General features: G+C 52.0%; 1 protein-coding gene across 15 annotated transcripts; it reads left to right on the forward strand.

Moving 5' to 3' along the window:
- The first annotated feature begins 3,659 nt into the window (after positions 1 to 3,659).
- On the forward strand, positions 3,660 to 23,893 carry Slc45a3 (solute carrier family 45, member 3). Of its 15 annotated transcripts, none has more exons than XM_087580712.1 (6): positions 11,037 to 11,967; positions 13,899 to 14,095; positions 17,508 to 17,902; positions 18,543 to 19,328; positions 19,847 to 20,112; positions 22,202 to 23,893. In XM_087580712.1, exons 3-6 carry the CDS (start codon positions 17,698 to 17,700, stop codon positions 22,637 to 22,639), a joined length of 1,695 nt encoding a protein of 564 aa, XP_087436838.1. In that variant the 5' UTR covers positions 11,037 to 11,967; positions 13,899 to 14,095; positions 17,508 to 17,697; the 3' UTR covers positions 22,640 to 23,893.
- Positions 23,894 to 25,092: the final 1,199 nt, after the last annotated feature.

Here is a 25,092-nt window from a genome sequence, read left to right on the forward strand (position 1 = left end):
GATGGACCAGTTTCCCACAGCAAAATGACCAAAACTGAGAGATTAATACTGGTGGGGTGCTATTTACTTGACAAAGATCTTATTCAGAGGCTACTCTTTGCCCTGACATTCCTTTTCATTGCAAGGTCCTATGCTATTATTATAAGAGTAGATGCATAGTTGTTCGTTTGTTTTTTATTGCTGTTGTTTTGGGGGGGTTGTTTTTGTTTTGTGTGTGTGTGTGTGTGTGTGTGTCTGTGGTTTTTTTGTTTTTTTGTTTCTTTTACAAATCTCTATCTTGTTGTGCGGGCATGCTATTTTGTAACCACCTCTTCTCACTTGACAACACATCACAAACATTTCCCCAATCACAATTATCCAGTTTTTTCCCCCCTTGGCTGGGATGGAACCCAGGACTATACTAGACACATCTTCTGTCACTGACCTATACCTCTGCTCCTTAGTGTTTTGAGATAAGATCTTACTATTCTAGCCCAGGCTGTTTCGAATGCAGGATTCCTAGCTTTTGCCTCTGGAGTGCTGTGATTACAGGCGTCCACTACCGGCCTATCATTGTTATTGGGAGCAGGACTTTTCATTGTGTGGCCCCGCCGTACTTTGTCAAACCAGGGACTTGTTATTCTACACTTTGTTTCTACCCTTTTCGCTGCTATGAAGAGTAATGAGATAAACTTATCTTGCAGGCTTCTAAGGCTTTATTTATTTTATGTATGAATACACTGTTGCTGTCTTCAGACACACCAGACGAGGACATCAGATCTCATTACAGATGGTTGTGAGCCACCATGTGGTTGCTGGGATTTGAACTCAGGACCTCTGGAAGAACAGTCAGTGCTCTTAACCATCTCTCCAGACCATCTTGCATGCTTCTGAAACCCATATCTCTGGGTAAGAAAACTCCCAAGAACCCAAGGGGCCCATCTTTTCTTCCAATTTCCCTGCATGGGTTTGACTCTGTTGCAAGAGACTGCTCACTCTCCCCGTGAGGCAGGCAGGAGAAGAAGAAAAGACAGTGAAATGTCCATAGTCTTTGGATTATCCAGTTGGGTAGCAGAGAGAAGAAGACATCTAAGGAACTGTAGGTCCTTCATGGCTTCTCAGCTTTCTCAGCCAAGCCCACCTCTCTCGCCCATCACTCTCATCTTCCTAGAAAGAAGGCTGCTTGCTCTGAGCCCAAGGATAATGGGGAGAAGATGGGGAGGGGGTGGGGCAGAAGCTGCTAATGCATTTTGCCAGCATCTTTGGTTTCTCCAATATCCAGCCAGACTATTAGCAGTTCCCCAAGGATGGCCTTCCTCCTCACATCATCCCCCATTTCCTATAAATGGGAAGTGGCTAGGGAGTAGGGTTTTAGCATGTGTGTGCACATGTGAGCAGTGGGGGGGAGGGAGAAGACAGGAAGGAAAGGGGTCATGATGGCTTTCCTATAGCTGACTTAGTGGAGAATTGAGAAGTTATTTGCACATGCCACAGTGTGGCGGGGAGGAACACAGGTGTGAGGAATTCCTCTGAACTCTGAAGTTACAATCAGAGCTGGATGAGAGCCTCCTTGTTTCTGCAGGAGACTGTGACTGCGGAGTTGGTAGAAATTGCCTCCCTGTTTCTGTGAGACCTGGGTTGGCCTAAGCATTTAGAAACAGTCCCTGGCACATTGGTTAACTAGTATCAATTTGACAGGAGCCTACAGAAGAGGAAGGGATTTTAGAGCAGACCCCGGTTCTAAATGCTTGGGTAGAAAGTACCTTTGTTGGAAACAGCCTTTGAGGCAATTGTTCAAGTGGCAGGCTTCTTGGATCTCATACCTCTCTGAAGCCCTTCCCCCACTTCACTGCGTCATGTCACCCAACAGAATACATATAGTCCTCTAGCAAGGAATGAGGCAGGGACAACCAAGAAGACTCGCAGTCCTCTGAGGTGGGACAACACTCTTGCTCCCACTGCTCTCCTGCAAGCCTGGAAAATACCACTGTCCACTCTTTCCGGGCTCTGTAATTTTCCACCTGACCTGGCATTCCCCATGACTCCTGCCCTTTTTCCTGGGACAAAGGGGACACGGGCTCCCTTGGAGTCACCAGAATTCCACCCTGGGCTCTCCACTGACCACAGATAAGTATGTAAAAAATGTCGGAAAGCCAGGTTTCCAGTTAGGGATGGACATTCATATGCTCCCAAGGAGGCTATGCCCGATGGTTTTCAAATTTAATATAATGACTCGGAATGCAGACTCAACATTTTTGTCCTCTGTTTGCCCCTGTGCACATGCTCTCTTTCCCCATTACCCCATTTCTTGCTTTCCCTTTGATGACATCTCTTTTTCTATTTCTTATCCTCCCACCTGGGGTGCCTTTAAGGAACAGCAGACTAGCTGCTTCTAACAGGACCCAGAAAGTGGGAAGGACTTGCTCCAAGGTGCACAGCTGGTTAACACTGGGCTAAACACTGCAACCCAGCACCACAGTGGCCAGTTCCCATCTAAGGCCAGCTAGGTCCTCCCTGTCAAAGGCCTCTCCTGGGATTCTATAGTGCAGATGGTCCCAGGATCCTATGGATACCCGATCCATCTCAAGGTCTCAAGATAGCATGCTGTAGTATTTGTACATAAACCTGCACACATCTTCCTATGGACTTCATCTCACTGAGACATCACACGCATTTAATACGATGTAAATGCTCATATAAGTAAGCTCTTGCTATATCTATCTTGCTCAGAGAATAAGGACGAAGAAAAAAGGGTCTGTTTATATTCATACCAAGACGATGAAAATAATCCTCAGCCCATCACATAATACATATCAACAACACAACATTCCCCACTAACATTTTTATTATTATTTGAGTCTCGGTCACCACAGAAGTCTGCAGAAATGTCTTGCCTGTGATACTGAAGTCAACAAGAAATTGACTGAAGTCAATTTCTCTCCACCTTATAAGATTCCATAGGTGAAAGAGACACAATAAAGTCTCCAATCCCCACCGTGGGGTCAGCCTCGGATTGCAATGCTCTGCCTCCCAACCAGCACCGGTTTCCTGCTAGTCGAGGCATTTTGGAAATTCTGACTGGAACGTTTCGGTGGCAATTTATCACCTCTCCTTCCGTATACACACCCACAAGTAAAAGAAGAAGGAAAAAAAAAAAAGAATTGGGAGTTTGTCTTCGAGTTGCGGAAAGAGGCACTGAGGTAGCTTTCTGATAGCAAGGAAAATAGCTCGCAGAATGTGACAGATTCTTTCAAGGCATGGTCCAGGGCGGGTGGGTTGCGGCTGTGCCTGGACAGCGGGATGTCCAGAAGGGCACGCGCCGGCAATGGTCGCAGACTGGCTTGGGGAGCGGAGGGGAGGTACCCCGTGGAGTCGGGTAGCTTTTACCTAAACGTTTTGGTGGCGAGCGGCAGAGGGGGCGGTGCACAGCCCTAGGTAATGACAGGGCAGTCTAGGAGCCTCGCGGGGGCTGCCCATCCGGTCGCGACCAGAAAGGAGACTGCTTCTCCACCTCCCGCTTTCTTCCCTTGGGGACCAGCCCCACCCCTCCATCCCCTCCCAGCACCCCCTACCTCCGACCCGCCTCGCCCCGCCCCCTCCTGGCAGCCCCAGCGCGCATGCTCTCTTCCCCCCACTGAGTAACCTGGAGATTTAAAAGCTGCCCGCTGGCGCGCGTTGGGGAAGCAGGGGTCCGGGCTCGCACGCGCCAGCCCCAGGTGACAGCCGCGCGCCGGGCCAGGTAGGGGAGGGGTTGGTCCCGGCGGGAGAGCAGCGCGCGGATGGCCGTGCTCGGCCGTGGCGTTCTGTACTCCGCGGGATGGGGCCGCTCCGTGGCGTCCCAGCCCTGCGCGAGCGGAGGCTCGCGGGGAGGGCGCGGCCCCTGGCGGCCCAGTGCCCAGGGACGGCGCCCGCTCGCGTCCGCGCTGAGTGCGCTTCCTTCGGGAGCGCTGTGCTGTAGCGCCCGCTGTCCCGGGCCGCGCGCGGAGGGCGGGATCGGAGCCGCGGAGTCCCGGGCCAGGCCGGCGGAGGGCCGGCCGCCCCTGCTGCAGCCTCCCGCCGCAGAGTTTTCTTTGGAAAGTTGCGTTTATTTCTTCCCTTGTCTGGGCTGTGCCCAAAAGGGGCAGATGAGTCACAGAGACGCTCATGGTCCACACTTGGGGGAGCCCTGGAAGGGCCTTCAACCGGGCGTCTTGTCGGAGACAGAAGGGGACCCAGTTCTCTTGACCCGAGAATTTGGTGGACTTGTGGCTGGGATAATGAGTATATGTGTACATGTGCGATCCTGCGCCCCCCTTCTCTGCCTCCGTTACCCACCTGCGGAGAGTAAAGCAGCTCGGGCTGTGGCTCTTGTGTCCCGAGGCTCAGGTGGGGATGGGGAGTACTCTACAGTGCGAGAGAGAAAGCGCTAGGCGGGCGGCAGCACGCCTGGTGGAGAAAACTCCCGGAGCCTGCGGGCTCAGCTCTTCCCTAGTCTCCGCTCCCCGACGAGGAACCCTGTGACTGCTCTGTTCCTTGACCTCCGACTCAGCCCCCTCATTCGTGACACACACTTGACTCGTCCAAGGCCGCGGAGTATTCGGTGCTTCCTCGGTGAATTGGAGATAGGAAGAGTTTGACCCGGTGGGTACCTGGTGAGAACTCGATGTTCAGCTGTGACAGACCCTATTCTAGCTAGCTAAGCTGAATTTTGAAGAACCCAGTTGTGGTCTTGCAGATAGGCATGGTAGACGTGGCTCAGAGTGACTTGTTGGGTTCCTGAAAGTTTTACTCAGGAGTGAGGGTGAGGCTGTTGAGGTTTCTAGCCTCTGTCTCCAATGTATGAAGCAAGATCCCATTCCCAGAGCTTCGGTGTGGGCCCACGTGCCTAAGGCGTGGAGAACATGTTGACTATGGAGCTGGGAAGAAAAGGAACGGCCCAGAAGCTAGATGCTGGACAGAAAGCCGAGGAACCACACAGAACACTGTGTCCTAGGGAGTAAGTGGGACAGGATTTGAACCCTCTGGCCTTTCGGTTGGATCCATTTCATCCCCTCATTCCTCCCTTATCTCCCGCCTGCCCCAGCTCCAGGGCTGTCCTGGAAGCAAGACTATACTAAAAGTGCCCAGAAAATGGAGTTTGACTCACTGAATAAGTCTAAAGATAATATTACAGCTGTGGACATACAGACCCCACTTAGGGTGTCTGGCCAGAGAAGATTTCCTATGGATTTTTGGAGTGGAGGTGAAATCCCCTTTATCCCCTCCTGGTTCACTAAGTAACCCTGAAGGAATAAGAGGAACTGGACAAGGTCCTGGGGTAGTACATTATGCCCTGCAGGCTCCTGGTTTGGGAAAAGATGAGTACTGATCCCAAGCTAGAACTGGACCTAAGCGGAGCCCTGGAGAGAGAAAGGCAGGAAGGTAGAGAAGAATGGTCCAAGGTCACTGGAAGTAAGACTGATTTCTGATGGTAACTTCCGGACGGAAACCTTGGAGCACATTAGGGATGAGGCTACAGACTGCCCAAAAGGTGGCTTTTCTGCTTCCTGTTCCACTCTGCCGGCCATGCTCCACTAGTCTGCAAATCGCTTTAACTTTGCAACCTTGTTGCAAAATGGGGACCACGGTGGTGAAGACAATGATCATACCCTCTGCACAGCTTTGTTATTTAAGTTAATTATGACAAATTCAACTGAGCGTTAACAAAGATACACACAGTCTAAAAATATAACTTCATTAAATAACACATGTAGAACTCAACTGTGTCTTTAGCCCAGTGTGGTGGTTTACACCTGTAATCTCCGCACACTTGGGAGGCAGAAGCAAGAGGATTAGGAGTTCAAGGCTAGTTTTGACTACCTAATGAGTTCCAGACCAGCCTGAGTTCTGTGAGACTCTTGTCTAAAACAAATAAACAAACAAAAAACAAAACCCATTTTCTTTTTTTTTTTTTTTTTTTTTTTTTTGGTTCTTTTTTTTTCGGAGCTGGGGACCGAACCCAGGGCCTTGCGCTTCCTAGGTAAGCGCTCTACCACTGAGCTAAATCCCCAGCCCCCAAAACCCATTTTCGTACTCGTGAAATGTAGAAAATGTTTAATGAATGTTAGTTTTAACCATTATATTTATCTCCTGTGTCTGGATGGATGACCTGCAGATGGTCCAAGACCCTGGGACCCCTGCTTTCTGGTTTTTTTTTTTTTTTTTTTTTTTTTTTTTTTTTTTTTTTTAAGACAGTGTCTATGTAGCTTAGGCTGCTCTTGAACTTGCAACTCTGTCTTGATCTCCCTAGCTCTGGGTCCTGCTCTTTTCTTTCTGTTTTAAAGAGACTGTTCTAGGCTTACTTCTTTGAGGGCAAGGTCGCTTACTTCTTTGAGGGCAAGGTCTCCTGGGCTTTGGGAAGTTTAAGTGGCTAAAAGACTTAGTTCTAGCCAGTGGCTTGAATCCCACTTCCTCCAAATTAAGCTATCAGTCTCCTGATTCTGTTTTCTCCTCTGTAAACAAGCATACTAGGACCGGCCTTCCAGGATTTGGGGATTAAGGAGACCGCTGCAGGTAAACCTCTGTGCAGAGCAGCTGCTGTGGAGAGCTTGATAAATGTCAGCTGCTGCTAGTTGGTGACAGGGGAAGTGATCACTGTAGATTAACTTAGAAACTGGTTTCCTAGCCAGGCAGGAAACACCACCATATATATATAAAATGTCAGTGTGTGTATATGTATGTATGTATATAATAGCCACGAGCAACACATTTGCAATGGAATTCTGGGTCCAGTGCAAAGAACAGACCAAGACAGGGTGGACATCTTGATCTCTTCCCCTCTCTGTACTTCCTGATATGCTTTATGATTAGTGCAAAAACCGTTGCTTGCCTCCCTCCCAAGAGTATACTCACAGGCTGGGGGAGGGTACTGCGAGGAGAAGGGGGTGAATATATACCCTGAAAGGTTAAGAGCCTTCCATGTAGAAAAGTTACATGTTATTTCAGGAAGACAGTATGGGGAGGGTGCCCTGCACTGAGGACTCCACTCTGTCTTCTCTCTCCAGCCTTGGAGGTGTGGGGGTGGGAGGTGGGGGTGGGGGCGGGTGGGGTCTTTCATGTTATTCTTTGATATCCACAAGGAAAACCTAGCCTAGCTTTCTAGGCATGCCTTCTGTCACTGAGTTGGATTCCCTCGCCCTCCCAGCCTAACTTCTTTGACAAGCCAGCGGCCCTGTTTGCTGGACAGTGTGTGTGCGCAGGCTGGACCAGTTGGTACCAGGCCCAGCATCTCCAATGCTGATGCCACCTGACTGGCAACAACAGAGCTGGAGTGCTGAGCTTTGTCTAGTGTTGAATGTTGCTGCCTGGGGGCAGGGGCTAGGGACAGAGCTCTGTCAGTGTCCTGTTCTTTGGCCAGAATTACCTGTTTAATCTCGTTTTCTGCTGTGTGGTCTGTGTTTTCTCCCTCCTTTTCTGGAGTGGCTGGTGTCAGGAGCCTTTTCTTTTCTTTCTTTTTTTTTTTTAAGATTTATTTTATTCCATGTATGTAAGTACACTGTCGCTGTCTTCAGACACACCTGAAAGGGACATCGGATCCCATTATGGATGGTTGTGAGCCACCATGTGGTTGCTGGGAATTGAACTCAGGACCTCTGGAAGAGCAGTCAGTGCTCTTAACTGCTGAGCCCTCTCTCCAGCCCGTCAGGAGCCTTTTCAATTCTAAGGTTGGAGGTGTCCTCCTTGTCTCTACTGTTGGCTTTATTTCGATGTCCGTAAAGTAGCGGTCCTGTTTGTGGGAATTAGATGTGATGTGTATGTCAGCAAAACTTGCATAAACCAGATAGATATTCAAAAGATATTTTTCGTTCCTTGAACTCTGGAAATTCCTTTCTTTGGGATGCTGGGGTAAGCCAGCACGAAAAAGGTAGGAAATAACTCCTATCTCAACTTCCACTGGTTATCAAACCCACGCCAGGCTAAATATCCAGCCAGATGGACCAGCCAGCCCCTAGCAGGAGTTCCTCTCCCCAGAGTGCTGTCAGCAGCCCTCAAGTGTCTAATGACAAGAGCACATTGAGCCAGCAAATAGTGTCTGAGCTGGGAGAACGTAGTCACTGTAGGGATGTAGCCATTGTAGAGTCCCAGCTCCTGTTAATGGAGATCCATGCACCCGGAAACTGGAGTGTCCCTCACTGACTCCCAGACTCCCTGGTCCAATCAAAAGATTCCTGCATTGGCCTGCCTTCTAGACTTCAAGGCCTAGGCTGTGCTTTGCTTCTGTCTTGTCTGGACCACACAGAAAAGGTGTCATGGGAAAGGGGCAAACCAGAGACTGAGGACCAAATGCAGATTTTAGCTTTGCACCTTAACCTAGCAGAGAGTTTGGAGAGAGAGAGAGAAAGAGAGAGAGAGAGAGAGAGAGAGAGAGAGAGAGAGAGAGAGAGAAGAGAAGAGAAGAGAAGAGAAGAGAAGAGAAGAGAAGAGAAGAGAAGAGAAGAGAAGACGGACATCTTGGGGATCAGGGAGTCCTGTAGGATTAGGTATGGGACTTGAGCTGCAGCGGGTTCAGGTGAAGGGCAGAGGCTGTTCAGGAAGGGGAAGTAGCTGGAAGCAAAAACCAGCAAGTGCCAGTAAATTCCTCTGTCCTGGGCCCAAGGAGGTGTGACCATCTAGGACACACAGATCTGCGACCCGGATCTGAGATCAGAACCCAGTTGTGTGGCTTTGGTTCTCATGTTCTTTCCTGTATCCCTCACTGGAGAAGGGCCAGTAGGAGGGGCGAATATGTTTGGAAATCCCACGCTCTAGGGCCTGTGTGTCCTTTCTGCGTAGCACCTGCTTACCTTTTCATGACTTAGTTGTACGTCCACTTCCCCCAGGAAGCCTTGACCGCGCCACCGCCGACATGCCTCCTACTTGCTTGGCCACGTCTTAGTGCTGGTACCACCTTTCTACCCATGAACCCATACTGTACTGTATCCCTGTTACTCTCTCCTGCTGAGCAGAACCGTGTAACCAGCACTTTCACTGCTGTGGGGGGGGGGGATGGTAAACAGTTGTGGCTCGATGAGTACTGAAGGGCGTGGTTTGGGGCTCTTTGACATTTCCTTAGGGGTGCTTTGGTTGCATGCTGAGGTAGACTTCCTCCAAGGGTGGGTAGACTGGCTTGTTAATGTCTCTTCTCACCTTGTTCACCCGGGTGGTTGTTATTTCTGGGCTTAGGACACAAACCAAGGGCCTTATGTAAGCTCTGTGAAGTCTCTCCACTGAACTGGGTCCTCAATCTGCTTTGTTTCTGAGACAGGGTCTCACTGGGTAGCCCTGGCTGGCTTAGAATTCATCATGAAGACTAGACTGGCCTCAAATTCATGGAGACCCACATCCCTCTGCTGGGACTAGAAATGTCCCACTGATACCTGGCTTTTTTTTGTTCTCTTTTTTGAAGCAGGGTCTTGTCATGTGGTCCAGTCTGATCATAAACCCATAGTCCTCCTGCCTCAGCCTCCCTAATGCTAGGGTTTAGAGGTATGTCCCTCATCTTTGAGAGTACACTTTTGCAGAACTGGCTGATCCAGAGCCTTCTCATTACAGATAGGCTGGTCACAGACCTGAGTGTCTGGACAGATAGAACCCAAGAGACCATCAGCTTTGCAACCCTGGAGGCAGGCCAGCCACCCAGAGCTGGGACAGCACCTTGTTGGAACACTGCCCAGGGCCCTGCTCAGCCGTTTGACCTAAATGCTCAGCCCCCCGGGCTCTTTCCTCTCTACCTCACCTCCAGAGAGGGGCCAGGCTAAAGGAGAGGACTCCGATTGGCTGTGCGCACCATGGGAAGAGCTGCCCAGGCTGGCCTGGCTGAGTGGCAGGTGTCAAGTTCACAGAGAGAAAGGCTGTTGAAGTTTCACTTTGCAGAAGCTCTGGAAAGGTGGGAGGGACTTCCCCGGTGACCTAGAGACTGAGGCAAGACCCCCATTGCTTCCCAGGCATCCCTTCTTTCTTTGTGGAGGACTTCTGGTTTTTTTTTTTTTTTTTTTTTTTTTTTTCCCACTCTGCTTTTATTTCGGACTAAGACAAGAAAGAATTTAGTTACTAATTTCTGCCAGGAACAGAGTCCAGCTCCAGGAGAGAGGAGGAGAGATGGCAGTTCTGTCCCCAGTGCCCTGCTTACTCGGCCAAGTTTCAGGTGACCTCTGACCTTGGCACAGAGCTGGTGTCTGAACAGTGTGTGGACAGGTCTGATGGGGTAAGTGCGGCTGGGGAACTCTTCCCCACTGGATCTCCCTGACTCACTGGTGAAGACAGGCTGTGGCAAGCACCTCCCTAACGCCCTGTGGCCTTGGGAGTGGGCACTTGTCCATGAGATCACCCTACCCGAGGCTCAGGACAGGTGCCAGATCACCTAACCGTGCACCTTAGACATCAGTGAGATTAGCTCTCAGTTTACAGGTGTGGACACTGAGTCCCAGGGTGGTAACTTTCCTACGCTACACAGCTGTCAACATGGCCGAAATTGGACTACATCTTTCTGATTTCCAGTTCAAAGTGTTTTCCAGAATTTTTGAAAGGTTGCAAATTTCCTGGTTTTAGATTTTCAACCTTGGAAGTGTTAGGGTCTCCAGAACTAACATTTCCCTCTTGTAAACTAGGAATGTGAAATACCAACTCTGTATGATAGACCTTTATTAAGAGGTCTACCAAGCACTGGGTGGTGGCGGTTCATGCCTTTAATCCCAGGACTCCCAGGCAGAGGCATTTCTATCTCTTGAGGCCAGCCTGATCTACAGCATTGAGTTCCAGGGCAGCTTCTTGTGAGGAAAAAGCAAACAAACAAACAAAATAGAACTCCTGGCATGTGCTAAATACCCCCTGGGCGGTTGGTAGGGTCAGCTATTGGCCTAGTTGTCCCTGTGGATGGAAGAATCTGCTAAGAGTGGGATAGCCTTCCCTTGCAGCAGATCTGTGGCACTGACCCGCTCACCTGTTGGGGCCAGCACCTGGGAACGAGTTTACATTCTTGGCATTCCTCTTGCCACTGGGGGCTGCTGGGATCTGGTAAGAGGCCTTCCTGCTGATGAAGCTGAGTTAAGAAAGGCAGGGCTGATCTTTCCAATCACTGTGTTGGGACAGGAGAAAGCCACACCCACCCCTGCCAAAGGCTCTTCATATCCTTTTCCTCACATACTGGGTAGTTTCTAAGTTGTGGTTTGTCGGGTTTTTGGATTTTTATGGCGTTAAAGATGGGATTCCAGAACATTCTGCATGGGAGACAAGCACTTTACCACTGAGCCATACCTGCAGCTTAAAGTTGGTTGTACTAAGGTCCGTCTGTGAAACAAACGGGCAGATAACTTGTACCCCTATCACCCAGTGGCTGTCAGAGTAAACTGTTTGGAAGGGGGCCTGGTCTGCATGGAGCAGTCACCCAGGCAAGCTGCAGTTATAAACTAAGTGGAACTGTGTGGAAACTAAGGGTCAGTAGGTCAAGTTACAAACAGACTCAAACTGGCATCAGACCCAGGTCCGTCCAGCTGACCCCTAAGAGCTGGATCACTGTGGAACCTGCCAGGGTTCAAAGTGGTCATATTCAGTTTTCTAGCCCCAGGGGTAGAAGAGGGTTCCTGGTAGAAGCCTGTCCTGGTATGGAGAGCACACACACCATGACCTTGGGTGGCAGCTGTTGTCAGCAATGAGGTCTGGTTGGGAGGCCCAGGTGCCTGGAAACAAAATGCACATGTGTGTTGCCTGTGTCACTGGCGGGAGACCAGGAGACCTCCAGGGCACATCAGCCTCAGCTTAGGCCGGCCAAGGTGAGGTTCAGGCCAGCCCCAGAATCCCTGTCATTAGACTGGAGAGAAGAGGGGAGGGAAGATCACTGCTGGCTCCAGGGACTGCCTGTTGTCCCTTTCCCTCCCCTTCCCCCAACCTCCAGCATTTGTTTCTGTCCCGAAGCTGCACTGGGCTCTTAGACACCGCAACAAAAGCAACTTTCCTCCAAGCCACTGCCACCTGTTGGGTTTTCACACATTTCGAGTGAGTTGGGGGAGGGAGCCGTTGCCCTTTTCCCAGTGTCTCTGGTGTTCCCCCTCCCTGCAACCCCCCCCCCCCAGGGCCTGGGATTCTCTTTGCTGCCCGGTTGTGACAGGGCTCCAGAGCAGGAGGAGGTGGGGGGCCCGGCAGCAGCTGGAAGGGGAACTGAGTGGGAAGGGGCCAGAGCTGGCAGCAGGGGAGAGTTTGATGGATTACTCTGCAGGCCCAGAGGTTTCTCCCTAATCCCCCTTTGTGTCCCGGCCTGCAGCCCCTCACTCTCTCTGACAAGCTGCTAAGCAGAAGGCTTCCAGTCTGAGGGAAGAAAAGGCAGCTCAGCAGGGTGAACTCTAAATCCCTGGCCTCCCAGCCACGGGGGAGGCAGGAGCTAGGGAACCTGCCTGAGGTGGGGCTGGGTCCCCCTTCCCTCTGCCCACCCAACCCTGTTCTTTGTTAGGATTCCCTCAAAGTGGAGAGGTTGCGTTGTGAGGTGGGAGGGGGGCGCCCAAGATGCCTGTGAGGTAGTGCTGTTTGTGTAGTTACTGTTGAGTTTTTCTTGGGCGGGGACGGGATAAACGGAGACCCTCCGTGTTTGGAAATAATTGGCCTCAGAAACCCAAGGGCTGAGTCGTAGATTGAAAGGTATCGAAGCTCAGTGGCCCCCATACTCCAGCCGTGTCCCCCTCTCCCAGCAGCCCAGATAGGAATTTCCATGATACCTATGCAAGGTCTGCAGGAAACGGTTGTGAAGGACTGTTTTGTTTCCCATTTGTTTTCTCAGGTATCCCCACGTTTCCTTAAGATGCTACCGTGAGGATCTAGCTGTACTTTGGTAGTGCAGTGTGCCAGGTTTTATAAGGCAAGGCTCATGGCGTTGGTCTCCTGGGTCTGAAGAAAGGTATAGGTAGTAGGGGTGCCCCCAGAGGGTCATCCTTACTGCCGCCAGCCTAGAGGGTCTGCTCAGCTCGCAACGAAGCACTCGATCCAGTCATCTCTGGAGGAGTAGGGGTCCCCATGCCTTTTCTTTCTAGCTTTGTCTCGAGTGGGCCAGGGACCCCTTTCTCGGGCCGTGCCTTGATTCGAGACACCCCTTACCAGGTTTCTCTCTCTGGGAAGGACAGTGAAGGAAAGAAGTGTCCTGAAGGATAGGCAAGTATGTTTTTTAGCTTCCAGAGGAACCCAGCCTGTGAGAAAGCAGCCCTCTTTGTGAGTGCGAAGGGAGGACACAGGGTCGCAGAGCCTGCGGGGTCAGGGTGGGGGCTGAGGCCGTTTGATGTGCCTGGGCGGGGTGTGGGGGACTCTGGCATGCATAAAGAGGCCATAGAATTGCTGTCTGACAGTGGCTGGGCGGGGCCTGTCCCCAGACTCTGCTGCCTGTGGCCTCTTGTCAGCAGAGGGTATCTGCTCCCCCTGCTCCACCTCAGCCTTGTGGGGTGGCAGGAGCCCCTTTGAAAGCCCTCAAAGGCCTCTTTATGTGTCCTCTGATCCTCCCTTCCCTTACTGAGCTGCGAAGGGCTCTGCTCACTGGGGTCACTTTCCTGTGCTGGCCTCCACTCTGTCTTTTGAGTTTTTGGACAAAGTTCAGTTCGAGTTTGTTCCTGTGACTGTTTCACTTCCCTAGGCTGCCTGCTGGGGGCGACCGACGTGACATGGAAACATTCTGGGCCAGTCGCGTTGATCTGGTGCCCCTTACTGGGCTTCTGGCTAGGCATCTCCTAGGTGTGTTTGGGAGGAAGACACGTTTTCTGTCCCTTAAACAGCCCCCTCTGCCGCAGCTATGCATCCATCCATTCTTTGCACTCACATTTCCCAGGTCCCTAGGCTTGCTGGGTGGGTGTCAAAGAGTTGCCTGCCTTGAGGTTTGTGTGTTACGTCTTAAAGTTCACAGAACTGTATAGAGTCCAGGTTCACAGACACTCCCCACCCTGTCTTTCTAGGCTTTAGTTCCGATCCCCAGAACATCCACGTAGTTTTTCTGGCCTTCTGGCTGAGCCATGGAGGCCGACAGAGGAGGGGAGAAGTTTGAAGCTTGAGAAGGATTTCCGTATGCGCAAGGCTACCCATGCTTGTCCTTCCTCCCATGACCCTGGTCAGCCCTCCTCTGCCCTCCTCTTCCTGCCCCCCTTCTCTCCAGGTAAGCAGTCTGAGGCTGGCTCACTGGTTGAGCTTCTGTTTGCCAGACCAAGTGCTCCAGAAGTAGTGGGGGAAGAGAATCGGGAAAGTCTCTGAGGAGGCTGAGTTAGTCCCCTGTCCCCTTGCCTGAGTTCATTAACTCCAAGAAGATGGGGGAAGTCCAGACTGGAAGGGGCGACTGTGATCTGTCTCTCTTCAACTTTGATGAGAGCACGGTGTACTGCTGCTGCTGCTGCTGTTGCTAGAGTGGCCCCGAGCTTCTGTCTTGGTATCCAGGGCAAAGGGCCCTGTGGGTAATTCTGTCAGCTGGAGTCAGTGCAGGGAGTCTGCCATAGGGTTGGCATAGTGGGAGCAGGGAGGACATTGAGAGTGGGACATTGAAGATAAGAAGGAAGGGAGACAATGTTCTTTTGGGGGGGGTTGAAATTCCTTGTGTAATTCTGGGCTCAGAAAAGTTGGGTTCTCAGGAGTGTCTGCATCTCCAAGGGCAGAGTAGATATGAAAAGAGGGAAGGCGGGCTCGGGACTTGAAGTACAGGGATCTGGAACCTACCTGCCTTCTATCCCACTCATATCTATGGGTTGTGTGTGCCCCTGGTCCAGACCCCAATACCAGATAGAGTATCTCTATGGGGTAGAGAGAAGCACTGTAGCTCAGAATCTGCCTGAGTTGTAGGAGGGTGAGGGAAACGCGCATGCTCCTATTATCCTGTATCCTATGAGCTCCCATTCCTACTCACAAAAGTGCTGGAAGACTGAGGGAGAGCTGCCTGGAGGGAAGGCAGGTGAGGTGAGCGCAGGATTTAGAGAGTGAGGGCAGGTTTATGGGTGAGGTTGGGTCTGGCAAAGTCTCTATTTGCTCAAGGAGGACCTGATCCCTTAAACCCAGCACAGGTGAGAGCCCCAGTCCCTCCCAGACTGAGGGTGGAAAGTAGAATGGTTAGAAGTCTTTTGCCCCAGAGCCTGCTCTGGTAAAGCTTGGGAAGCTTTCTCTCTGGATCACTGGGAAAGGGAGAGGAGCCAAACTGAACCCCAGAGTAGCCCAGTTAACACTGAGGTCTGTCTGACTCCACTCCAGGACTGTGTGGGTCAGTATTTTATCTTCCTTTTTATGAACTTTGTGGAGGGAGCTCTCTGGTACCTAGATTTATCTCTAGTCCTACTTTTCCTAGTCTTTTCATCAGCCGAGCCTCAGAGGGCTTCAGTGAGCCAGCCTGTGGTTGCTGGGAGTTGAACTCAGGACCTCTGGAAGAGCAGCCAGTGCTCTTAACTGCTGAGCCATCTCTCTAGCTCCAGAGGCACAGGAACCCCATGGGGCCTGGTGTTAGCAGGGAAGGTAAAAGGGCCTTTTATCCTGAGCTAGTGAAGCTAGGAAAGAAGATGTCCAGAGGGAGCTGCAGCCTCCTCAGGCCTCCTCCTCTTCACCAGTCATAGGGTTGATTAGTGAGGAGTGGGAAGGTGTCCCAGGGGGTATAGTGGCAAGTTTGGTCTCCTGCTTTTTCATTTGGGATAAATGGAGGTTAGCAGTCTCTAAGCTTTTCTTTACAGGGCCTGTCCTCCGTCCCCCAGTTTCTTAGAACACTTTGATGCTGATTTGAAATGTGTGTGTGTGTGTGTGTGTGTGTGTGTGTGTGTGTGTGTGTGTGTGTGTAGTGGTGTAGGATTGAACCCAAGGCTTTATATATGTTAGGCACTACTTTACACAGAGCCCTGTCTTTAACATAGAGGCTCACTGTGTAGTTCAGGCTGACCTTGAATCATTTCCTGCTTCAGCATTACAAGTGCTGGAATTGTAGGGCTACCCCACCTTGTCCCTACTCTCACAGTTTGCATAGCAGGCAGCAACGGTGCTATCTCCAGGAGGCAAGCCCTGGAGGTTGCTTACCCAGCAGACCCAGTAACTGGCTAGGCTGTGCTGTACGTTCTTGTTTGTGTGAGTAGGGGCCAGAGGTCAACTAGGAAGTGCCGGCCTCCCACCAGCTCAGGGCTCCTTGGCATCCTCTCAGATGCCACCAATTAATATAGAACTGTTGAGATCTTGGATCATGTCCCGTGTAAGGCGGGGGTTGAGGAATGGTCCCAGCTGGTTGTGACAACTGGGAAGTGATATGTGTGTGAGTTGGACTATCTTCCTGCCTCCTGTGAACTTGAGGGAAAACTCAAGGGAGAGATTCTTGGGCGTAGGCTCCCCAAGAGGAACTCTGTGTCGGTGACAGGTTGAACCCCCATTTAAGGAACTGTATCCTTCCTTCTTCCCTCTCGTCTCTGTCCTGGAGTGTGGGGTTACCGTGTGTCATGGCTCGGGCCCAGGAAGGAGAGACTAGGAAGTACCCCTTTGTTTTCCTTTGTAGAATGTTCTGTGCACACATTGGTGTACCTGCTCTGTGCGTTTGTTTACGTGAGGAGAGGCCAGCAGTCAACTCCCGGATGTCTTCTCTGACACTGGATTTTGGTTTTTGAGACCAGGCCTATGGCTGAGCTTGGAACTCACCCATTGGCTAGACTGGCTGGCCAATGAGTTACAGCCATCTGCCAGACTCCACCCCTCCACCCCGGCACTGGGTTAGACAAGTGCAGCCACAGTGGCTTTTTCGTGGTGCTGGGGTCAGATCCTCTTGTTTGTTTGTTTGTTTTGTTTTGTATCAGGCACTTTGCCAACTGAGCCGCCCCTGCCCCTGCCTGAAAATATTTGTGTGTGGGTGTGTGTCTGTCTGATGTCTCTGTGTATCTAATGTTTCCATATGTTCAACTCATACGTCTATGTATATATGTGCGCAGAGGCCGGAGATTAGTAATCAGACGGCCCCTTCAGTAGCCATCTCTCCAACTCATTTTCTGAGAATCCATCTTCGCTGAACCTGGGCTTCCCCGATTCCGCTGGCCGTTCCTGGGATCCTTGTTTCCACCTTCCAGGCCTGGGATTATGGGGATTAAATGAATTACTACCATGCCCAGCCAAAAAGCCGCTGGGAACCCAAACTCATAGCGTCATGTTTGCATAGTAAACACCCACGGAGCCACCCCTCAGCCCCAGAACTGTCACATTTAACAAAGAGTCTGAGTGGCTCTGCTTGGAAAGTCGGAGAGCAGAGCAAATGAATTGGGCGTGGCAGAGGGTATCCCCGGCCACGTTGAGAGCCAGTCCTGAGTTCCTCCAAAAGGGGCAGTCGCAGAGATGCTTCGGAAGAGAGTGAATGACCTCTGCTTGGCCTTGGGCTGTGCTGAGGTTCAAATGTAATTTTTCTTATTAATTACATCCATACTAGACCGAAATATTAACACGAGTCTCTTGACAGAGCTTCCGGGTCAGGGGCACCGGGGCACAGGGCTACATCACAGGCCTGCAGACGAGCAGGATTCAGAGTATGTGAACCAAATCCTGGAGTCATGTGACTGACTATCCTGCCCTTCTAGGGTCCGACTGACGAGATGTGTCCCCATCAAGCAAGGCACTAGATGGTGACGTGTTCAGTGTGGGATGAGATGCCGAAGTGGTACTCAAGGGCTGGCCGAAATGGGAGCCTGGCTGCACCCTCGGAGGTTGGTGCTAGCAAGGAGGAGAAGCCGCGGCAGGGCTGACTCAAAACAGCTGTGGAGTGTGTGAATGGCCCCCGGACCCCTAACCGCCCTGTCCATCATGATCCAGAGGCTGTGGGCCAGCCGTCTGCTAAGGCATCGGAAAGCCCAGCTCCTGCTGGTCAACCTGCTAACCTTCGGCCTGGAGGTGTGCCTGGCTGCTGGCATTACCTATGTGCCACCCCTTCTGCTGGAAGTCGGGGTAGAGGAAAAGTTCATGACCATGGTGTTGGGTGAGTCACTCCATCTTCCTTTCTCCTTGCTCTAGTGCCCAGGGCTGGGCTGTAGGCAGCATTTCTCTTGCCCAGGGAGTGGCTCAGAAGGCAGGGCTTGGGGGAAGGCATTACTAGTTCTCATTTACACCCCACAGCCCTTAAGGACAATCCGCTCTGCACACATGGGAAAGGATGCTTCGGAAAGACTAGGCTTGTCTTATTTAACCCAGCTGCTGTATCTGCTGAGCAGTAGAACTGGGACTTCACCACGGTCTCCCAAACAGGGTTCTCTTTCCTGGGCATGGGACAGGCTTCTGATACTGTGACCAGACTTGTCAAGAGCCACAGGAGGTCAGTGGCTACTCTGTGGCTTTCCTCTCTCAGGAAAAGGAGGCTCATGAGGATGCGGGATCTGGGGTCTGGCTGTTTATAGAAACCCTGCTTCTAACCCGCGGCAGACCCAAGTCTTTGCGTAAATATCGCCTCTCAGGTGCGGCATGGCTGCCATTCCCTCCTCTGAAAACAAGCTGTTTATAATACCCACACTGAGAGGAGCAGAGCCCCTGTGAATGCTGGATGGGGGCTTGTCTCCATGTGACCTGCTGTGTCCCTCTTGTTCCTTTGTCCGGCTATTGATTTGTGCTGTTTGTCCTTGCAGGCATTGGCCCAGTGCTGGGCCTGGTTTCTGTTCCACTCCTAGGCTCAGCCAGTGACCAGTGGCGTGGGCGCTATGGCCGCCGGAGACCCTTTATCTGGGCTCTGTCCCTGGGTGTCCTGCTAAGCCTCTTCCTCATCCCGAGGGCCGGCTGGCTGGCAGGGCTACTGTGTTCAGATACTAGGCCCCTGGAGTTGGCCCTGCTCATCTTGGGAGTGGGGCTGCTGGACTTTTGCGGCCAGGTGTGCTTTACTCCACTGGAGGCCTTACTCTCCGACCTCTTCCGGGACCCAGACCACTGCCGCCAAGCCTTCTCTGTCTATGCCTTCATGATCAGCCTCGGGGGCTGCCTGGGCTACCTCTTACCTGCCATTGACTGGGACACCAGCGCCCTGGCCCCCTACCTAGGCACTCAGGAAGAATGCCTCTTCGGCCTCCTCACCCTCATTTTTCTCATCTGTGTGGCAGCCACTCTGCTTGTGGCTGAGGAGGCAGTCCTTGGCCCACCCGAGCCAGCAGAAGGGTTGTTGGTCTCCTCCGTGTCACGCCGGTGCTGCTCATGCCATGCTGGCCTGGCTTTCCGGAATCTGGGTACCCTGTTTCCCCGGCTGCACCAGCTGTGCTGCCGAATGCCTCGCACCCTGCGCCGGCTCTTTGTGGCCGAGCTGTGCAGCTGGATGGCACTTATGACTTTCACACTGTTCTACACGGACTTCGTGGGAGAGGGGCTGTACCAGGGTGTCCCCAGAGCAGAGCCAGGTACCGAGGCCCGGAGACACTATGATGAAGGTGAGTCTTTGGCACCAGTGGGAACCGCTGTTGGCCACTGTCCTGTAGAGGACAGGCCAGGGTTGGGAGATGCTCACAGCCTGGACCATGGCTGATGACTACTCTCTGGGCCCCAGCCCCCTGTCAGTAAAGGGAAAAGGATCTATGTGCGGTGGTTCATGAGCACAGCTGCCCTCTTTGTTGTCTCATTAGGGCTACTAGGTCTGTGTGACTCCAATTCCATGGGGCCTTTGCTCTTCTGCGTGCTTTCCTCACCATGCCTTCTAGTTCGGCATTCCACAGAACTGTCTTAGAGCCAGTGTGGGGGCCATTTTGTGATCCTCACCCCCTCCTCCCTTACACACCTGGCACCTCGTCCTTCAACAGCCCCGGGCCACATTCGCTAATTGCAATCTAGATGCGGTCTTGCAGGCAGGTGGGGAGGGACTGGGGAGTGGATGCCCCTGGATACTAGTGTCTAGCTCCCCTAGATTGTGTAGGGTCCTTACCCCACTTCTTCCCTCCCTCCCCCCCCCCAGGCATTCGAATGGGCAGCCTGGGGCTCTTCCTGCAGTGTGCCATCTCCCTGTTCTTCTCCCTGGTCATGGACAGGCTGGTACAGAAGTTCGGCACACGGTCAGTCTACCTGGCCAGTGTGATGACCTTTCCCGTGGCTGCCGCTGCCACGTGCCTGTCCCACAGCGTGGTTGTAGTGACAGCCTCAGCTGCCCTCACCGGGTTCACCTTCTCAGCCTTGCAGATCCTGCCTTACACGCTCGCCTCCCTCTACCATCGAGAGAAGCAGGTACTCCCATTGGCTAGATTCGGGGGGTGGGGTAGGGTGGGGGGCTGAGAATGTGGTGTCTGATAAGAGACGTTGGAAAAGACTTGGCTTTCTCCGACCAGAGAGGACAGCTGGGGCCAGAGGATATGGCCACTGAAGAAGTGTGGATTAGATTCTAGGAATGACTTCCTGGCTTTAGAACTAGAAAGCACTTGAGTGGATGATTGCAGGAAGGGCAGCCCTCGCTTGGCATCCTGGAGAGTAAGCATACCACGGAAGTCCTTTATTCAGGGCTGCATTATTATATCCAGAGGTGGAGTGTGGGTCCCTGGCGTGTGGCTGCAGCAGGTGGCAGTGGGAATAGCCTGGCCTTAGCTATTCTTGCAGAGAGGCAATGTGATCAATCTGTGTCCCCCTTGCTGCAAGATGGAGGAGGCTTCTTCCTGCCCCTCTTTCTAGTTTACCTTCTAATCCCGTGTCCCTCTCTGTCCCTCTTCTCTCCCTGCTTTCCTCTTTTGCATCCACCCTTTTCCTCAATCCCACTCAGTGCACGTCTGAGCCTGACATACTGACTTTCTTTACCTGAGCAATAAACTGTGGGTTGGGGGGTGTTGGGGGGTGCTTGGGGGCATTGGGGGGGTGTTGGGGCGCTGGCATCTTGTTCACTCCATGCTAACCAGTCCCTGCAGAAGGCCCTCTTCCTTGGGAGGCGTCCTGACTTAAACAGCATGCTCATCCTGTCTCCGGCTCTGTCCTCACTGAGCTTAAGGACCTGGATTCAGAACTCCACCAGAAGATTAGGGGAGAGGCCACAGCCCTTCCCTACTAGAGTTTTCAGAGTTAGGAACAACCTGGCCCAGGCTGCAGCTAGTAGGCTGGTTTGTTGGGCAGTAATTTGCAGGGTGGTGGGGACTGGGCTGGTAATGGGAACCTGGTCCCTCCTGTTGGCTTTCATGAAGCTCTGGGCTGGGGCTTTAAAAACTGCCGTCCAAAGATGAGGCTTGAGCACCTGCAGTTAGGCCAGGACTAACCTTCCTCTCTGTACTGAGGAGCAGGTCTGCCCTCAGGGACATCTCTGGTTGGTAGGCAGCCTTACTGGTCTTTCCTTGGATGACAGATAGGAAAAAGGGGTCTATAGCATCAGCTGGGAACAGGCTTGGACCTGAATACTGTCCAACTGTCCTTTACCACTTCCTGAGTTACGGGATGAGTTGACAAGTTGTGTGTTTCTCTGGCATTGCCTGGGAGCTTCCAGCTCTCTGGTGCAGCCAGCCCCGTCAGCCTTCTGTGCTAGACACTGCCTGGCACAGGGACCAGTATGGGCTGAGGCCTTGTCTTGTCCTTCAGTTAGACACCCCAGGCCGCTGGGGCTTGGGGTTGGGGTTGGGGTTGGGGTGGTTCTCTAGTCTCAGGCAGCCTACAGGAAGAAACTGAAAAATTTCAGGGTCAGGCAGCTGGGCTGCAGAGGTCACCAAAAAAGATCTTCCTGCTGCCTCTCCCTTTTGCAGGCCCAATTACTGGGCTCTCCCTGGCCAGAGGCCAAGGCAGTGACCTCATGTCAGATGGTTTTCTTCAGTCAGGTCTGGACCCTATAGGGGCAGACAGTGAAGAATTCTATGGAGGTCTTCTTCCCTATGGCCCAGTGAAGAAAGTGTGTGCAGGGGGTTGAGGTAGTCTGTGTGGAACTGGAGACCTTGCAAATGCCTCCTTTTGGCACCCCCCCCCCTTTCTGTGTCTCGCTTCTGTCTGTTTCACTCTTCCTATCTTTTCTAGAGAGGGTTCCGCACTTTTCTCAACCTGTGGATTTATGTTGACTGACTTCTTATATATTCTAAGAAAAGCTAGAATAGACTTCAGGCTTCAAATTTGCTCCTTTCCTCCAACCATGTTGAGGGGGGAGCTGGGGGGGGGCTGAGGGAGGAGGGGTTCTGTTTAGATCCACATCAAGTAGCCTTTCCTCTTAGGTTTTGGATTTTCTCTTTCCCTGAAAGCCAGTTGCCTGGTTTCATATAGCCCTTGGTTAGGGGCAGTGAAGGGCCTGTTGTCAGATCCGGGAACCCCTGCATCTGAATACACACACCTTTGTTTCCTTTTTTGTCCCCACCCTCAGGTGTTCCTGCCCAAATACCGAGGGGACGCTGGAGGTGGTAGCAGTGAAGACAGCCAAACAACCAGCTTCTTGCTAGGCCCTAAGCCAGGAGCTCCCTTCCCCAATGGACACGTGGGCCCTGGCGGCAGCAGCATCCTGGTGCCCCCACCTGCACTCTGTGGGGCCTCTGCCTGTGATGTCTCCATGCGAGTGGTAGTGGGTGAGCCACCTGAAGCCAAGGTTGTTACTGGACGGGGCATTTGCCTGGACCTTGCCATCCTGGACAGTGCCTTTCTGCTGTCCCAGGTGGCTCCGTCCCTGTTCATGGGCTCCATTGTCCAGCTGAGCCACTCTGTCACTGCCTATATGGTATCAGCTGCAGGCTTGGGTCTGGTCGCCATTTACTTTGCTACACAGGTAGTGTTTGACAAGAATGACTTGGCCAAATACTCACTGTAGAATTCTGTAAGGCATCAAAGAAGAGGATCTGCCTCCCCGGTTCTCAGCCCCAGAGGGCTGCAGAGCTGGTCTCTTTCCGGTCTCTGTTGCCCTGAGTGGCTCTCCACTGCCATCCGAAGGCAGTGAGGTGTATGGCTGCACAGGTTGGAGCTTTTGGCTCTGGCTTCAGAGTCTGCCTGGCCTCCTGGCGGCTTCCCACTTGGGTCTGAAGTTCTGCAGGGATGCAAATGCAGTCTGTATAGGTGCTTTATCAAGGCTCCAAGTGAACGGCTAACCTCCTGCTTGAGTCACCAGAGGAAGGGCATGGGGGGCCCGAATGAACTTCCCCTTCAAGTCCCTTGTCCAGTTCCTGCCGCTGTGGCTCTTGCATGAGCGTTTCCTCCATGGGGCTCTACGCCCTCCACGGGCCTCCACGGGGCTTCACGGGGCGGAAGTTGGAAGGACCCTAGTGGGCAAGATGAAGCCTCGCGATCCACAGCGCTGCCTTTCTGCTGAGCCCCCCACCCCCACTCATTTCAGGAAATGGCTCGGCTTGTCGGCCCTTGCATTGACACGGGCCTTTAAATATTTAACTTATTTATTAACGAATAAGAAGGAAATTCATACCCAGCCTTTTTAACGTTGTGCCTAGGAGTTGAGTAGGGTGGGATCCCCCAAAACTGGTTCCCCCGAAATAGTTGGTCACTGTGCTAGATATTGCCAGACTCCTCTTCCGGGGTGATAGATGTGGTCCCCCAAACCGCCCAGTACCTTGGGCAATCTATTCTTCCCGATTGAGAGCCATAAGATGCCCCGACTCAAGACTGGCCATTGAGGGAAAGTGGAATGGGACCCAAGGTCTCCTCAGCCTTCTAAAACCCAATTTTCTCTTGACCTAATTGGTTCCCTGATTGCTCGCTGCTCCCTATGGGAATGGACCATGAAGAGATTGCCCTTCCAAGTCTAGCCACTGGCTTCAGGACCTCTCTGTGGGGCTTGTTGAACCCTAAGCACAAATGTGTTTCCTTAGGCCTCTGCCCATCTCAGCCTCTGGGGCAAATCTGTCACAGCCTGGGGAAATCTCACACAAACTCAGGAGTACTCCCCGCCAGAGCCAGTGAGCTCATCGTGTCTGGGGGGGAGTTCAGTGCTGATTGCAATAATGTTATCTATGTCTTATTTATTTAGCAGAGTAAATATTTTATACCGTATGTGATAAATCAGAGTATAATGTTTATGGTAATGAAATTAAAAGCTTCGTATATGTTTACTTGATATGTGTCTGCCTTTTCTGTGAGTGGAGGAAGCCATTCTAAAACCAGCCTCACGCCATTCCTAGGGGACTCTTAGCTTTGGCAGCATCAGTTCCCATGCGTGGCCAGCAGATGGAGCCATGGACCATGCAGGCCTAGGGGATTGAGGGTAGCGGACAGGAAGAGTCAAGGGCAGTGCCACGCAGTTTTCTTTTTCAAATGGGGGTCACAGAAGATGGAGCATTCACAGCAAGGCCGCTAGGAGTGCGCCTGGCATTTGGAGGTGGGATTTCAGCATTATGGTTTCGTGACAATGTTCTTACACATCATACTCTTCACTGCAGCCTCTAGTCAAGCCCAGTCCTTCCTGCCTTGCCATCTCTCTGGGCTGTCCGCCCTGACTGGCTCTCCTTCCCTTGACATTCTAGAGTGGTCAGCACAGTTAATACCCACAAAAGGACTCATTTACTTTTTAAACTGTTTTCTGTGGGGCTGGAGAAGATGGCTCAGTGGTTAGGAGCACATACTCTTCTCGCAGAGGACCCAAGCCTGGTTCCCAGGGCCTGTATCAGGCAGCTCAAAACTAACTCCAGTCCAGGTGATCTGATGCCCGTCAGACTTCCTCATACAGACACATACATTGTCTTTGCCAGGGTTTCTATTCCTGCACAAAACATCATGACCAAGAAGCAAGTTGGGGAGGAAAGGGTTTATTCAGCTTACACCTCCACACTGCTGTCCATCACCAAAGGAAGTCAGGACTGGAACTCACACAGGGCAGGAATTGGAGGCAGGAGCTGATGCAGAGGCCATGGAGGGATGTTACTTACTGGCTTGCTTCCCCTGGCTTGCTCAGCTTGCTTTCTTATAGAACCCAAGACCACCAACCCAGGGACGGTACCACCCACAATAGGCCCTCCCACCCTTGATCGCTATTGAGAAAATGCCTTACAGCTGGACCTCATGGAGGCGTTTCCTCAGGGGAAGCTCCTTTCTCTATGGTAAGTCTAGCTTGTGTCACACAACACCAGCCAGTACATGCAAATGCCAATAAAATATTACAAGGAAGTTCTCTGTGTTATCTAACTTTATTGTGAAAATTGTCAAAGAGTAACACGGGTGGTATAACCAGACCCCAGCTTCACAGCTCAAACCCTGTGGTTTCAGTTCCTTTACAGGGTCTATTTTTAAAGTTATATACCAGGCCATTTTACTTCACTT

The sequence above is a fragment of the Rattus norvegicus genome, chromosome 13 (genome assembly GCF_021556685.1).
Source record: "Rattus norvegicus strain SHRSP/BbbUtx chromosome 13, alternate assembly SHRSP_T2T, whole genome shotgun sequence".
NCBI classification, from domain to species: domain Eukaryota; kingdom Metazoa; phylum Chordata; class Mammalia; order Rodentia; family Muridae; genus Rattus; species Rattus norvegicus.

Bases quoted from the DNA above. Each gene is read 5' to 3' on its own strand.
- Slc45a3 (XM_087580712.1), top strand. From the start codon at position 17,698: ATGGCCCCCGGACCCCTAACCGCCCTGTCCATCATGATCCAGAGGCTG. The intron at 17,903-18,542 runs GTGAGTCACTCC...TTGTCCTTGCAG, and splicing joins GTTCATGACCATGGTGTTGG to GCATTGGCCCAGTGCTGGGC. The intron at 20,113-22,201 runs GTACTCCCATTG...CCCCACCCTCAG, and splicing joins TCTACCATCGAGAGAAGCAG to GTGTTCCTGCCCAAATACCG.